This window comes from Phalacrocorax carbo, chromosome 2 (assembly GCF_963921805.1).
Source record: "Phalacrocorax carbo chromosome 2, bPhaCar2.1, whole genome shotgun sequence".
In the NCBI taxonomy this organism is placed as follows: domain Eukaryota; kingdom Metazoa; phylum Chordata; class Aves; order Suliformes; family Phalacrocoracidae; genus Phalacrocorax; species Phalacrocorax carbo.
Window position 1 is genome coordinate 117,690,650 of NC_087514.1, and position 16,793 is coordinate 117,707,442.

General features: G+C 40.6%; 1 protein-coding gene across 1 annotated transcript in view; it reads right to left on the minus strand.

Annotated features, from left to right (window-relative positions):
- FBXL2 (F-box and leucine rich repeat protein 2) overlaps nt 1–16,483 on the minus strand; it is a 57,654-nt gene extending 41,171 nt beyond the window's left edge. Inside the window, exons 1-2 of the mRNA XM_064444025.1 lie at nt 16,363–16,483; nt 1,823–1,884 (exon numbers count right to left, since the gene is read on the minus strand). Of these exons, the coding sequence (XP_064300095.1) occupies nt 1,823–1,884; nt 16,363–16,365 (65 nt within the window). The 5' untranslated portion in view covers nt 16,366–16,483. The remainder of the gene's footprint in view (nt 1–1,822; nt 1,885–16,362) is intronic.
- Between the last annotated feature and the right edge of the window lie 310 nt (nt 16,484–16,793).

Consider the following 16,793-nt stretch of genomic DNA (forward strand, 5'->3'; position numbering starts at 1 on the left):
AGAACTAACAGCTAAGCCACCAGTACTGTCCAGTTACTTGCACATGGTTTTTTTCCTGCTGAGTTCTTTAAAATGTCCTGTATAGTAAGGTATATGTTGGAATAAACGTATTGCTCAATGAAACAAACAAGCTACTCCCTATACAGCATTTTAAAGAACTTACCAAATTTGGTGTTGGAATATACAACACAAGAAACTGACATCTAGAAGTTAGAGGCAGGAATTATCAGTTAACCTCAACACATTAATTTTATAGATGCTACTCATGTCATTAGCATAGACACAACAATTTAGGAATTTAATACCTATATAGCTTCACAGACATTTTCTTTTTATCCTACAATGAAGACAGAGGCATACTACATAATCAATAAGCTCTTTCAAAAGAAGATGTCTTTACTATCTCTGTGCACAATACTTTACACTGTCTAAACCACATCAATAAATTCTGTTGAATTACATAAATAGGACACTTAGCACCCATAACAGTGACAAGGACAGTCATTACCACAGATGTTTGGAGAGCTCTACTGCTAGAACAGAAGTGCTTGCAGATTATGATTCTTCGCTAAGGAGGCAGCATATTAAATTGACTTTTGTGGTTCATGTGTGGCATTGAGCGCGACAAAGCAAAGCTATTAGAATTTCTATCCAGGGCATCATTCAGTGATGCGTCTCTTTTAATCACATTTTCTAAACAGTTCTACAAGTCTAATTTACAACACTGTCACCATATGGAATGAGTATTTCTCAACAAAAATGAAAATCCTTTTAAAATTCAATTCCTTTAACAACAGACTGCTTCTTTAATACCACCAGGAGGGCATTGTGATAGTACAGACACTAAAAGAAGTCATAATGTTTTAAGACCACTTTCTTCAGACACAGGATGCAAAATACCATTATTTGAGACATTCTCCCACTTCAAATCAAACAGGAAGCAATGACAGACATACGATCGAACCCAAACATCTCTTTAGTTTATTAAGAACAAATTATCAGCTCAATTTTAATGACACCATCACTAAAAACTGTAATTGCACCATCATAAATGAATACCCCCTTTTTTTTTTGTTCAGTTCCAGCTCTGAAGGGGTCACATCCAGTCAAGCAGTATCTCCACATTGGGCAGTTTACACTTTGCTTGAAATCGACTTTCAACAAGATGAGAGCGCGAAGACATCCATCAGTGTCTCAACCATGGGCTGAACGTACTGATCTTGGAGTTGTACCTAACTCCTGCAAAGATGATCTACTCACACACCAGCACACTGATGAAATTTATGACTAGCCAAATGACTACAGTAAGAAAACTCCTCGTGGTGGTTCTACCTTACATAACACAGACTGGCAGTAATGGTAACAGGCTGCGCTTTTCACTGAAGTGACTTTCTGAAAGTTTTGAAGTTGACTTTATATTTATTTTGTTATAACAAAGTTCATGACAGGAAAAGCATGAACTACATTAGAGAAAGGATTATAGGCACTTCAGCCAGATAAAACATTGTGGAGCATGGAAGAGCTGACTACTCTCTACACCAGACTATTTTGGATATTTTATTTTACTTCTGGAAATGCAAGGAAAAGATCACTATTAAATGACAACTTACATGATATAGTATAACTTGAACACTTTAAAACAAATTAAGACTAATCAAGAGACAACAAGTTCAAGAATTCCAAGAATTAAATCAGATATGTTGCTATTTATTTCAAGACAGATTTAAGAAAGAAAGAATGAATAGCACTTGATAGCCTGTAAGCCACATGAGCAATGTACAATCCTCAGGTTTTTACTCCTTAACGCAGTATGTAGGATTACCTTAACAGAAGTTCTTTGGGAAGTTTTTTGTTAATAAGGGCTTCATCATTATTTGAGAAAACCTAGAAATAGAAAGGAAAAACATAATTTAAAAAGAGCACAAGAAAAACAACTTTATAGAGTCTTTTCACCTTCTACTTAGGTGCTTAATTCTTTTAATGTCAAGTTTTCAACATGTTAGTTGGCAATACTGTAAAATTATTTCAATATACACAACAGGGCCACACCCACGCATACACCTGCTCTTCACTAGTACTAAGATTTAACTGCACAAAAATTGTGGAGCAACTTAATAATCATTAAACAAGCAATCAGAACCCACATTTACACCCCATAAAGAAGTATTTTAGGCAGTAGTGAAACTCCTAGCAATAGCAAGACACATACAAACATGACCTACTTGCACAGTCCTCAAACTGTCCCATTACAGAAAAGATAAACTGGATGCATTCCAGTTATTCAGGTCCCTTCCTTCACTGTCTACAGTGTAAATACTTTGGCCCAGGTATGCAAATATGGATAAAATATAATAATCTAAAGATTTAAAGAATTTACTGCCTCGGATATGACAGCAACTGCTATGTAAGCAAGGGAAGCACCTCAAGAAATGCTAGAAGAAAAACTGAAAATACCTTTCACACAGAACTTCATATTACTAACACACCTAAGAAAAAGAAAGTGGAGAGACTGAAAGAAAATGCCCAAGGGGAAAAGCAGGCAATTCTAAGATTATATAGGAAAACATTTCCACAAAAGGAGAAAAGGATCAGTCAAGTTAAACAGAAAAACTAAACAAGGAGATATTGACCAGAATCACACTAACTTACTGTAAATATTTAGGTTTGCGAAATTTTGCCAGAGGAACACAGCAATAAACAAAACAGAAGGCAAATCAGAATTTAAGGAACCATGGCACAGACTGGGGGAAGTCAAATTTACAAGCAATCACTTTCCTTGTAAAGAGAAGACCTTTATGGAGTCCATTTGCTGTCCACATTACCAGAAACAAAAGCCAGAAAGAGGGATCCAAAATAGCTGAGTTTTCTGAATGCTAAAGGCAACTATGAAAGCGACACAAAACAGAAACATGAAAAACAACTGAAGGAAATCTTTCCTCTGTCCTTCACTAAGAATGTGCTGTTCTTGACTCAGGCATCAGGGTATCACCCCTTGTGTCCATCCTACCATCAACACATATCACATAATTGGTAACTATTTGCTTTGCTTCTTGGAAGGGGAAGGGAACAAGGAAGGGGAAAAGGAGGTGGTTAAAAAAAAGGAAGTTCAACAGCACAGGGAAGAGGAAGGGAAAAAAAGGAAGCTCAACAAGAGGTGGTTCTGAGAAGAGCTACATCAAGCAAAGAATGAAAAAAAGCTGAATAAAAGCTTGGCTTTGTCTTCATAAAAAAGAGACAGCAGGAAGTACACATCCACGAATTCTGAAAACATCTCCCTAAAAAATACTAAGATTAAAAAACTTGAATTTCCTTCTGACTGCCATTAAGAACCTTTTTTCTCTTCCAGTACATCCTAGGCTGATTTCAGGTCTGAACTGCGTACTTCTTGTTTCAACACAACAGCGAAAGCCACTTTATTTACCCACCACCTCTGCGCACAGTTATCCAAACATCTAAGAACAATAAAACTGTCAACTTTCTATAGGACCAACAAGTTTAACCGAGCTTCCTTTTCCTGCAACTGGGGCAGCACAATTATTCACAGACTGGTGACTACAGACTTTCAAAGCGTGAAACACCTATGCATATATTTTTCAATAGGACAATTCTAGTTCCTTCAGAAGACAGACATTCTTGGCTTTAAGCAGTTCCACATGGCTGACCACAGGTTCAGGCTTACTCTGGTTCTGCTCTACATCCAATACCCCCCTCTGTCAATATGTTCAGCCTTTACACCGAAATACGCTTTGTACATCAAGACCGCTTTTAGAACTGGCTGACTGCTTCTGAGCTTGGCAATTCATAGATTTGTTTATTATCTGCATGTATGTCATTTTAATATTACCTGCTACTCACTGTTTGCAGCTTATAGCCTGAAAACAATAGTATATATTTGGATAATTTTTTAGAACAGTCAAAACAGTAATTGTGTTTATTGCAGCACTCATTCAGATAAAGGAGACACATGCACCATCCTCATAGAGCTTAAGATCACTAGAGAGCAAAGTGGGGAAATATTCTTGTGCATTACAGGTTAAAAAAAAAATTACGTTGCAAAAAGGGAAGTTACCTCTGTGACAGCACACAAGGTCTGTGGTAAAACAGACAAGTGAACTTAGATCTCATTAATCCTGGTCCGGAATCTGAACATTCACTATCACAAACCACTAAAAATCCTCTTTTAACTTAATTATTCTATGGTTGCAGATAATTCCTCAAAATATGCATCATCTAGTATATACTTCCTGCTTATATGCATAAGTACATATTTTTAAATAAAGCTACTTTGCAGACTGCTACTAGTTTATATGTGCGCCATCACTTTGCCAGAAGAAAAGCTGCTGTTATTCATTTTTTCATTTCGCCGTAGATCCCCAGATCTACAGTAACATGGACATATGCTCAGTGTGTGAAGGCGACACAGCATTTACGTTAGTAAGGTATAAGCAAGTTACTATTTGATAGAAACAGCTACAATGCGTGCTCAAGGCTTGAGTACTTCCAACTACTCATCAACTCCTGCATTAAAAAGCCAAATCACTACAAATCATAGCACAGATTTTTGGGAAGAGTAAATATTTTTCTACTGGGGCCAAGCTGAAAATCTAAACCTACAATCAAACTGGCAAGTCTTATGAGAAAAAGGCTAGTAGTCTCTATAGATTTATGTGAGGTATCTTTAGATTTTAAGTTAAAGTTGGATGGACAAACTATTTTGAACACATGACAGCAGATATGACCAATATGGTTGCATTTAGGAATCCCAGTTAAAACTGGAAAGAAAAAAAAAAAAAGCAGGTTTTACTACTTAATATGAGAAGTATGTGACTTGCCCAGACACCAAGGTACCACGCCTGCTACACAAGTCAGATGAGGCCACAAACAGATCTGAAGCTGTTTTCCCTCAAACAGTAAGTTTTATGTGTTTTTGTATGCATTAGCTATAGTTATATCATAAAGTGTTACTCTTAAGGAGTAAGAACATTTTGAAAAATGAAAGCATCTCTTTAAAGTACTCTTTTACTCTGAAAAAAGTATATTACCCTCTAGAGTCATATTGCATTTGCATCTCGGAAGAAGAGGGACTTCTTTAAAGGTTCTTCAAGACTAATTTTCCCCCAAATGAAGAACAGGCACAGGATAACCGAGGTAGTCATCTTCTAGATGAAGATTTGTAACATGATTGTGGATGCGTGCAAGTAGAGAGAAAAGGCAGAAGGTGCAAACACGATATTTATTCTTTGACTATTTCCTGATAATCTAAAACTTCCATCAATTAAATAAATACCCTGAGTACATTTATGTATTACCTCTCTGAAGTACACAATGCAATTCTTTTTATTTTTTACTTGACTGTCACATAACCTCTAGTTTTCTTTTCGATTTATTAAAAAAAACCACCACACCAAAACCAATCAGTCGAGGAAGTGTTCAATCGCTGTAAAAATTTTTCTAATAACCTCATCAAATATGATTTTTTTCTTCAGTTACAGATAGTGCTGACAATAACATGCTCTCAAAACACCTGTATACAATAATACAAAATAATATTTAAGAATGCCGTGCATGAAGAAAGAATATTTCTTCTTTCTTTGCTTTTGCATTTGGTAGCAAGTTTGACTGTGTTAATGACAGGCCATCTCAAACTCTAGAAAAGTCTCATTTTAACTACATAAAATCCCAAAATACAACAGACCAAATCTGTGCACAAGGAAAAAGGATAGGTGAGACTGAAGATATGTAATAAATGTTACTCTAAAACCACCTCTGAATTTCCTGTAAACATAAGAAGAGATACAGAAAATCTCTACATTCTTAAAGGAATTGCAAGAGCAAACAAAACAAAACCCACGAGAGAAAACTGTAATTGCTTATCACTTGAATCTTGAGCCATTTCTTACTTTCCTTAACTGACTTCTCTTGGAGGTAACTTTTGAAAGACTGGTTATAATGAGCTAAAAAGGGAACATTTCCATAAAAAAATTACCCAGTACCTGCTTACACTAAATTTCTTCAGCAACTATACCTTTTTAAATCTTTGTGTAATTATCCATTGTGCAAATCTGTTAAATCCAGAAAGAATAAACTCCCTGTTTTGCCTCCCCTTCCATATTATTAAACATACTAATTGCCACTAGTCCTAGAATATAACTTCTCGGTACACTGCAGTCAGCTTGCCACTGTTAAAAGCACCACATATTACTCTCTTCTGGTCTAACAGCCAGTAATAAAGCTCTCCTGTTTTCAGCAGAATTACTGAGTTGAAGAAATCTTTTCTGATGGAGTTGCACATTTGTGGCTTTATACCCGGTCTGGCAAAGAACTGTAATATGCTCAAGAAAGTTCATTTTTCTCTACAAAGAAACAAAGGAATATTCATCCCGCTTTATCAAGCCTATTTAAAATATTTAGAAATTCCCTTCGACTACTATTTCAAGAACAAAATAAGATTACACTACTAGTTTTGTTGATAGTCCTTACTTTTTTTAATGATGCCATTTCAGTTGTCATTCAGTCCTCTGTTGAAGAGGTCTATTTTCTTTACACATGAAACAGTTTTGTTAGCAGCATAGCCATCATGGCTCAGTTCCACAGAGATATTTATGTATCTAACTTCCACTGAAATCAGCATAGATTAAGGGCTTTCAACCTGTCAACTTTTCAAATCAAAAGAAGTTAAAAAACAGATGCTCAAAAATAGCCTTGCTTAGTAGTGTGCTAAAGTGAGTAATTATGGGTCAAGGTAGATTTAGGGAAGAGGGAAGATGAAGTCTGAGAGACCCCAAAGACGTCAGCAAAAAGAGAAGACAGATATATACAGAAAACATGGCTGAATTCTTTATCAAGACAGGAATAAAACCCAACATTGGGTCATTGCCACCAAAGGAGACAGTACCTTAGAAGGGAAATGTACGGATTGAATTCTTCTACAGTTATCAGAGCAAACATCCTAGTTAAATTGTAAATACTGCCATATGTAAAAAGCATCAAGTCTTCCAGGTTTTCACTAGCAAGAACAATATTTATTTAGTATTATTTTTTGCAGTAATAGACATCTTAAGAACAAAATGTTTTAAAGAAAATTCCTGAAAAAATAAAATTGAAGTTTTATTCAGCTCCCTGATGTGCAGTTTTCTGTTAACAAACACAAAACCCACCAGCTTGCTGCACATCTCTCCTCCTCAGTGGAGACGCCTAATTGTTGACTGTGCAATTTCCCCTTCACCAAGCTACTGAAACTGCCTCTTACTACAGCAGGAGGAAAGCCAACAGACCAGCTTTGCTCAGGATGCTCCTGAACTGCTATGGGGAAGTAATGAATGGCACCCTAAAAATCTCTGTACTTAAATACAGCAGAAAAATGGAGGAGGAAGAAGAAAGGGGGGGGGGGGGGGGAATCTTCCTTTACTATATATTTTGCATTATCTCACGTTACACTATAGAGTGCTCTCTAATGGTCAGAGAATTGCTGCTAGCTGGCGCTTCCCTCCAGAAATGTACAATTAATGCGTTAGACAGGCAGAATCATTTAACACCACGCAAGTAGCAAAATGTAACCGTATCTAGGCAACAAAAGAAGTGTTAGGCAAATGGATATGCATTGCCAACAGGACTGAAACAAGTGATGTTGAAGACACAACAGCTTATGGCACAGGGCCGGTGTTAAATTAGAACCCATGGTAAAGCTTGGTGCATCATCATTTTATTGACTATACAGAAAAGTGAACCTTGAAAGGTGAGGTTCCAAATCTCAAACCAAACTCATCTAGAGCAGAGACAGACTGGCAAAGTCTTTTATTTCAACACACAGACACCACCCGCCCTCCAGGCTCTCACTCCTATGCTCCAGCTGCTCACCATGCTCCATCTCAGCCTTTGACTTTGTGCGCTTTAAAATTCCAGCTGTCCTGGTCTGTTGTGGTCGCTAACCCCTTTTTTCCCTTGGACACCCTCTACCAGAGCCCAGGGCATTGCCATCGGTAAGACTGCAGCTTCCTCCTTGCTGCCGAACACCCACTGGACCTTTTGCACTGGTCTTTCCTCAGGATCTTTTCTCATCCAGCAGTGTGTCAAACTGACTGATCAAAACCAACACCTCGTATGAAAGCCTTTTGTTCTTACTGTGTTAGTTGTCTTAAACAGTTAAGCCTCACCTTCAGAGAGCAAGATCAAACCTACCTGGAACATCTCTCTGTCTTTCTGTAATGCCTTCTACTGACCTAGGGCTGCCTATATGGGCCATATGGCTTTTAAAGTTTCCCCAGAGTAAGTGCTGTCCAATATAATAAAAGCTGCCAAGCAGAAGCAGCTGGCTACACTGCCCACTTTGCTGCTTGGTTTTCTTCCAGAAGAGCCATCATTCTTGTTCTGCCAGCACTGGTATTCAGACCACATCATTCACATTTTACTGGAGGGCATCGGTCTGGCTCTGCAAGGCCCTGTTCTCACTGGGTGACAGATCAAGGTCATTTGTGAACTTCAGACCTGATGTCTGTAGCTGTACAACTCTATCTCGAGGCCTTTGGCCATTCCAACTCAACTGCATGGAGCAGGAGGTGCTTGGAGGTTGCTTTGCCTGCTCAAGTGCACCCGCTCATTCTCAGTTGACCCAAACAGCTCACGTCACCCTTCCATATGTGTTTTTCAGGTAGTCACCTACTGCCAACAACATATTTGAAAATCACCAATCAACCCTTTTCAAGAGTAAGGCTTAAGTACTGCAAGCAGCCAAGGTATTAAGGCCTAACAGGTCAGCGCGACCTGTTAGCTGAGCTGACCATCCTTTAATGCAAGACAACCTCGCCTCCTACAAAGTCACCAAAGAGACAGCAATCCTCTGAACTAGCCCCAGATATTAAGCACACTTTCACATACTGCTGTCCTACCCGCACTGTTATTTAAGGTGCTGTGACACAGATTTATTTAAACATTTAATTCATTGTAAATTCTGACACAAACTAAAGAGGCACAGAACAAACTCAAAGCTGCATGTTTTCTGTACACGTCAATATCTCAGACTGACTTGGGTGTGATAGTTCCTACTTTAGCTTGTTAAAAATTATGAAGTCTAAATCCAGTGGTTTGCAGAATTAGTGATTGACCTGATTACTTGCAGGCCTAAAATTGAGCTGAAAGATAGCCTTTTATCAATACTCTCATGTAACCGATGTTGGTAGCCCGCATGACAGAAAACATTAGGTTCAATCCAATACCTAACCGAAAGAAACAGGCATTACACTATTTGCAAAAAAGGTTTGCAATTTCTGCTTCCCCCATGTTACTCTGAGCTAGGAGCTACATGGAAGACTAACCCTACGTTCAGGTTATGATCTACCTAGTTGACACTTTTAAAGTCTTTTAAAGCATCTTGTCCTAACCGCTATAATAGATGGCAAAACAAACCTGCACCACATTGGAAAATAAGCTACCCCTTACCTAATTGTTCATGACTAGAGACTGGTTCAGCTCAGGAAAATAAAAAATAAAACCATAATTAAAATAAATCCAGCAACTACTGTTTCAAGGAAAAAAATGAAAAAGCTGTTAATTGTATCCCTGTCTATTCTGTAAACATGCATAAAGAGACAGCTGAAAAAACATGTTGGATGAATTTTTATCCTCATCATCTGTTAGACATATATGGGTTGGTAAATCTTTTCTTCAGTTTGTTTTCTTTTAAAAAAAATAATGACTGAATATTTCCTTCTCCAGATACTTATCCATTGTTCCTCTTTTAAGATTATGCACTTACAAATAAAAGCAGTACATGATGAAGCATTTAGGCACTATTCCTAAAAAATAAAATAAAGTATTCAATAACAGTCAAATCTACAAATCACTTTAAAGTGGAACATAGGGAAATCCATATCATCTACTTTACAGGCTTGAAGATCAACAGACCTGTGGCAGAAGATTAAAATGAAATGGATGAAGCAACTGTTGACCTTAGCTGGTCACAAGGGTATATTATGCATCGTACAAGTTCTGTGCTTTCTTTTTCTTGAGCAGGTAAACGACAAACCCCTCCTTAAGCACCAAGCAGAGAGTCAAATGCAATTTGCAGAAGCCTAAGTTCAAAACACCTGAGAAAGGTACTTTCCTTTGACCACTCAAGTAACTTCAAGACTAAGCAGAAATACTGGAACAGATTGTAAGGCAGCTTCCATCACAACATTCACAAGGACTGTGTGCTCAAATTACAATTTGTTTCATCACAAAAAGAATCAATTTTGTTTCATGCAGTCTTCTAGAATCATGCTGTATAATACACATTCTCAGACATTCAGAGCACGATACATTGCTGAAAAATCAGGCCAAGAGAAAAGTTGGTGTCCATTTGTTTTAATGCAGCAATATTTGGTAAAGGGTAGCCATTTAGTCTCAGCCATACAAATTTAATCCACATCACAGATTCAGAGCCCTTAGGAGTACACCCTTCAAAACTCCTCCTCTGAATCATCACTTCTTCATATAGTTGTTTTTACTCCCATACATACAGCCAAGTTTTATTCCCAGTCTCCAATACTCCATACAAGCTAACACACTGATGGCATAACAATGGAGACCTGAAATCCTCCCAGAGGGTGCACATGGAGATTCTTCTGCAGATCCATTTCCCCAGGAGTTTGTACCATTCTAGTTTAGACTGACACCATCCTCCCTCCAGCCACGCAATCCCACATCCAGAAAGGCAATTATTTTCCTTACTGTACTTGGCTCAAACTGGAAATGAAATTACAGCTTAAGTCCTCACTGCATAGTTGAAACAGAATCCCTTCTTCTAAGCACCTGTGAACCAAAGATTTTGAGTGCTAATATTGCCCCCCAACATAACTGCTCTTCAAAAATATATTTGACACTTAAAAGGTATAGTTCATTACAGAAATTACTCTATATTATAGAATTACTCTATAACTTAACATATAAGGCCGTTTCAAAGGAGTGCTTGATCTGCATCATAAACACTATGTCAGAACTGACATTTTTCCTAGTACCGAGAGCGTGAAATCTTTATTACGATGAGGAAACCTTCTCTGCAAGGCAATCTCCCTAGAGTATGAATAAGAAAAAAGATGACAAAATCTGTGTTGCGGCTGCACACACCATATATGTAGTACATAATTAATAAAAGCTTTCAGTTATAAGAGACAAAATTAGATACCTCTTCATGATTACAAGCAGCAATTATAACTGACTTCAAAGGAAATAGCATCATAGAAGTATTTTCAAAACACCTTTTTCAAACTGTTCCAAGAAAGGTAAGAGGTTGAGATTTAGAGGAGAAACTAGGCACTCAATTGCTAGTATTTGCCAAAATTTATGGTTCTTGAAATTCTGTAGAAATAACTGTGATACTTTTGCCTAAGAAGTAGATTATAGACCATTTCAGAACTACAAGCACACTCAGATATTTTGCCCCTTAATATTCAGATAACTACTACACAACATCAAATCATGATATGGAAACCCCTTTCCTCTGCAAAGCTCTGACCTCAGTTTCAACCTCTGAAGACAGACAAACTTGATATACTGGTAGAGTTTCACATTTATGCAGATTTGATGATGTCTTGTCTCCTTATAGATTCAAATTTACAGAACATACTGGTTAACCAGTTGAACAGCAATCAAATCCAATGAAAACATAGTTTACTATTTCCTTCTGCCTGAAGGAGAACGCAGGAAAACACTGGGATAGGAAGAGAGAGTATACCATTAAGAATGGCCAACATTTTAAGGGTAGCAGCTTGATACCAAATTTTAAGTACTTTGTCGTGGGCTGCACAGCAGCAGCTTGTGGTTCTAAGTAGTCATAAATGCACAAGCCCAGAAAAGGGCACATTTCCAGTTCCAGTCCTCCTCTAGCATGAGTGCAGTGGTTCCTCCAAGGCAAAGATAACAACCCAGAGGGAATCACTCAAGAGACAGGCTGTAGTTGATTGTTATCAGCTGAAGTGCCCTTGTATTTTAAACAACAAGACTATTGTTACATTTCCATTACCTCTCTGTACCCAACAGAAATTGTTTTAGTCCATTTAAATGCTTAAATTCATACTGTAGTTTTGCTTGGGGTGTTTTTTGGAGGGGTGGGGGAAGGAGCGGGGAGGATAGGAAGGAGGTCATTGGAGTCAGCAAAATTTATGCATCTTACCGATTCTGTGCTTTCTTTTTCCTGAGCAGGTAAACAAAAAATCCCTCCTTAGGCATCAGGCACAAATCCAATTTGCAAAAGCCTAAGTTCAAAACACCTGAGAAAGATACTTCACTTCGACCATTCAAGTAACTTTGAGACTCTACACACACATACTGAAATAGAAGGCAGTTTCCACCGCAACATCATTCACAGGGACTGTACTCAAATTAAAATTCATCTCATCACAAAAATAATCCATTTAGTTTTACGCCATCTTGTAGATTCACACTATATACACAGATTTTCAGACATTCATAGCACAGTACATTTTTTTTGAAAAATGAGTCTGAGAGAAAAGTTTGATATTCACAAACTACTAGTAAAAAAAAAAAACCTCTTCAATCTCAAGAACAACTACTTTAAACTTTGACAGACATACAAGTAATTTCTTGATCCTGAAAAATAAACGCGGAATTGACAGAGGAGATACCAGTACGCTGTGAATTTTAAGTCCATCATTACACTCTTTTAATGCCTTTTCTATTGTAACAATGGATAAAGAGTTCCTGCATTTTAAAGAATGTAAGTCTGATTTTCACCATTTAGAAGTTATTCGGTTTACAATCTTCCTTCTCAGAAGCTTTACAAACAATTAGAATATCCCACCCTGTGTTAAAAGCTCAAGTGGGAAAGCTGTTTTGTAAAAGCTCAGACAGACAGCTGGACTCCAACCCTATCACATTCAAATCCAGTCACCCAAAATGCACCGCTCAAGTATGACCAGAAATTGTAACAGTTTTTGCACTGTGCTAAAACATCAAGAGAAAAGAAATGAAGAAATGTATGGAGTATACGGATCACTTTCCTAAAAAGGTTATTAGAAAGAATGCAAGTGAATGGTGTGGCTATTGTCTAAACTAGCTCCGGGCTACTGTCTGAACTGTGAGGGAGAACTCTTTGGTTTCACAATTTCATCTGGTTTTGTCCTACTTATCCCGTTTACGTGTATTTATGATTCAGTAGAAACACTACCAGAACTATTACACAAGTTGGTAACAATTTATATGTATAATTATTATTAATTATTAATTTACATTAAATCAGTGCAGTTATTCTGATTTCTAATTGACAAAACAGCTGAAGTACTGTTAATGTGTAGCCTTCTGCTGGCATTCAGATTGATATTGTCACAGTGCCAAGATTAGTACTACTTTTCTACACTAACCTAAAAATAGTTGCCATGCTTCAGTGAAAATCTGACTTTTTTTAAACTTTCCACATCTGCTAGCCTTAATTTTAATCAAGATGAGTAAAATTTCCAATTTCCAGTCTGTTGTCAAAATAAGAAAGCAAAAAGCTAACAGTCCTTCTGGTTTGTAGAAACACTGATATTCCATATACTAAAAGGTCTGGTGTTAATTGGTCAAAATTCCTTCCTTCCTCACCTTTCCTAAATTTTAAACTATGCAGCTATGAAGAATTAAGAGGGAAAGAACAACCTAAACAAGACATACTTTAATTGCTCTTTGTTACAGGGTTAAAGTATTCATTGAATAAAATATCTAAAAAATATTAAAATAATTTTTAAAATGCTGCTACTTCATTCTTTTCTTATCAGCTGTCAAGTGCAACTAAGGAGCTGGCGAATATAAGAATCAGCACAGCAGTAAAGCTTATCCAGTATAACGTCTGAGATTTTTACCTGTGCAGTTACAGCAACAACTCAGTGCTTCTTTGCAGATTCTACAGCTACTGAGTTTAGACTGCTACAGGTATCTAATCAGGAATGTCAAAATGGACCATGAAGGAGAACTCCGTACCTGGAGTTTGGTAAATGGAAAATATTGTCTTATATTGTGAAACAGTTTGTAAAATATTTTGTTCTTTGTTTTTCAGTCTGTAATTTTTCCTAAGATTAGAACATGAGATAGATTTACCTGATTCAACTGACTTCTAAGACACTATATACCAGAGAAGATACAGTAAGACGTGTGAAGGAATACTAATGTGAAGCGGGATGTGTCATTAAGTCGCATCATAATTACTTCACCAATACTACACCATCCACAGCCTCAATCACTCATGTTTACTCCTCCTTGTAGCAAGAGATACATCCTAAAACCTTTGCAAACCAAATCCAACATGATTTTACATAGACAAGTACTGCAATCCCACACAGTCTATCCCTATTTTTATTCTACTTCACATTTTAGTTTTCAAGGTTGTTTTGCTTAGGTTCAAAACATACAGGCTAGAATCAGGAAGGAACAGAAGGGCAAAGCACAGGAGAAGAAAGAGAATGAGCACAAACGACGAGCCTTCACACAAAAGAAGAAGAGAAAGCAAAGTTACAACACCACAGGGATATGCTCTTTCCCTTTGTAAGGCTGAGCGCTCCCTCTCTCTCCCCAGAACTTGCTACAGGAAGCCTACTATCATTACACAAACATAAAGTGATTTTCTGCCTTAAAACACTGTGCATTTCTCTGTGAGAAAGGCTAGCAGTTGTACCTTCTCCTGTATAAAACTATCACTGCAAAGCAATAAGGCATCAGACACTTAAGTTGTAATTGAAAATAGGGATCATACCAATATCCTTTCCAAACATGCCATGCCTGTCCCTACTTACTCCCCCTTACACGCCTTATCACCTTCATTTCACAAACATAATGATACACCTCTCCCCTGCCACTCACTGCATACACGTACTGTATCACATCCCCACATACTCTCCCCAGAGCAAATCTCAACGACTCTTCCTCCTTTGCTGCACCCTCCACACACATATGCTCCATGACACACCACCTCTACCTACATACAGATGCAACAAACCCCATGCCCACCACAGATGTACCACAAATTATATTTATAAATGCATCTATGCACACAGATAAACCATCACAGCTATGCATACTCACACATATAAGCAACTGCACATACCCTGGATCTGCTACATGCATATAAAAGTACAGCTAATCCTTGCCACACCCATAGCATACACGACACGTATTATGCCACATCCAGTGTTGACTATATACACACACACAGAGACAAGCTGGTACCAGACAGTAGTACACAGATGCAAGTACATATATACAATGCCATAGCACATCCCTGCACATAATGTCACATCTCTGCTACAACACAAATATACACATATCTGAAGCCCAAATCATAGCACATACACACATGTATAGACACAGAAGTGTAATATAAACCTCATGTCCCACCATACCTCCGCTACACACATCCCAGGCCACACCCTAGCTTATTATACATGCATAAGCATATAGCACAACTCCCCACACTGTAACACCCCACATCCACTCTGTGCACTGACACACACGTTAGCTTCATCCCTACTTTACACAGGGGGACAACACACCTCTATCACTCCCCAGCTGCTTTACGCACCCACATACACACATTGCTCCTCTGGTACACACGGGGGACAACACACTCTTGCCACACCTGACCTACCCTACGTACAGGTTGCTTTACTGCAACTACGGCTGCTCTGGCGTTACTCAGGGAGGCGAGACACCCGTCACGCCTCACCCACAGACACGCACCTGCCACGCCTCACCCACGGACACGCACCTGCCACGCCTCACCCACGGACACGCACCTGCCACGCCTCACCCACAGACACGCACCTGCCACGCCTCACCCACAGACACGCACCTGCCACGCCTCACCCACGGACACGCACCTGCCACGCCTCACCCACAGACACGCACCTGCCACGCCTCACCCACGGACACGCAGGCACATCGCCTCCTCGCCCGTGCCATAGCGAGGGACAACGCGGCCCCACCGGCTCTGGACAGACAGACAGACTCTCCCTCTCCTGCCACAGCCCCCCGCAGACGCCCGCCCCGCTCCCCGCAGGGCCACACGCCCAGCACCGCACCCGCACGGCCACACGCCGCCCGCCAAGCGCAGACGCTACGCCTGCCCCGGCCACCGCCCTCCCCTCAGGGTGAGGGGGCCCGCTCGGCCCCTCGGCCGCTCCGCGCCGGCCTGACCCGGCCAGCGCCCGCTCCCCACCGCGCCGCGGCACCGCCCCGCCCCGCCCCGCCCCACCACCTGCCCACCCCGCCTCGACGCCGCTCCCCGCCTTGGGCCCCGAGCGGCTGGGCCAGCCCCGTAACGCAGGGCGGCGGGGGGCCGTGCCGTGCCACACCGCGCCGCGCCGCGCCGCGCCGCGCCGTGCTGCGCCGCAGGCTCACCATGGCAGAGGCGCCGCGGCGAGGCGAGGCCGGCCGTCCAGCCGACGAGGAGGCGCCAGGTGCAACGCCTGCGCGCGCGCCGCCGCCGCCGCCGCTGCTGCCAGAGCTGGGGCGGGGCGGGGCTGCCGCCGGCCCACGTGACCGGCACCGCCCCTGCGCGGTGGGGGCCCCCGGGCTGGCGGCCCCAGGTAGCGCCGTGAGGCGGGGAGGGGGAACATGGCGGTCGGGGGCGCGGGGGGACGGGACTGGACTGTGTGCTGATCCCCAGGCGCTGCGAGCCGCGGAAAGGGGGGACGGCCCGGCCGTGCTCCTGGCGGCTCCTGGGCCTGCCAGTTCGGTGAGGGAGGGCTGCCGGCCTGGCCCGGCCCGGCCCGACCCCTCCCGCTGCTCTCACGCAGCCGCCTTTCCTCCCGACGAGAAGGGACCGTCAG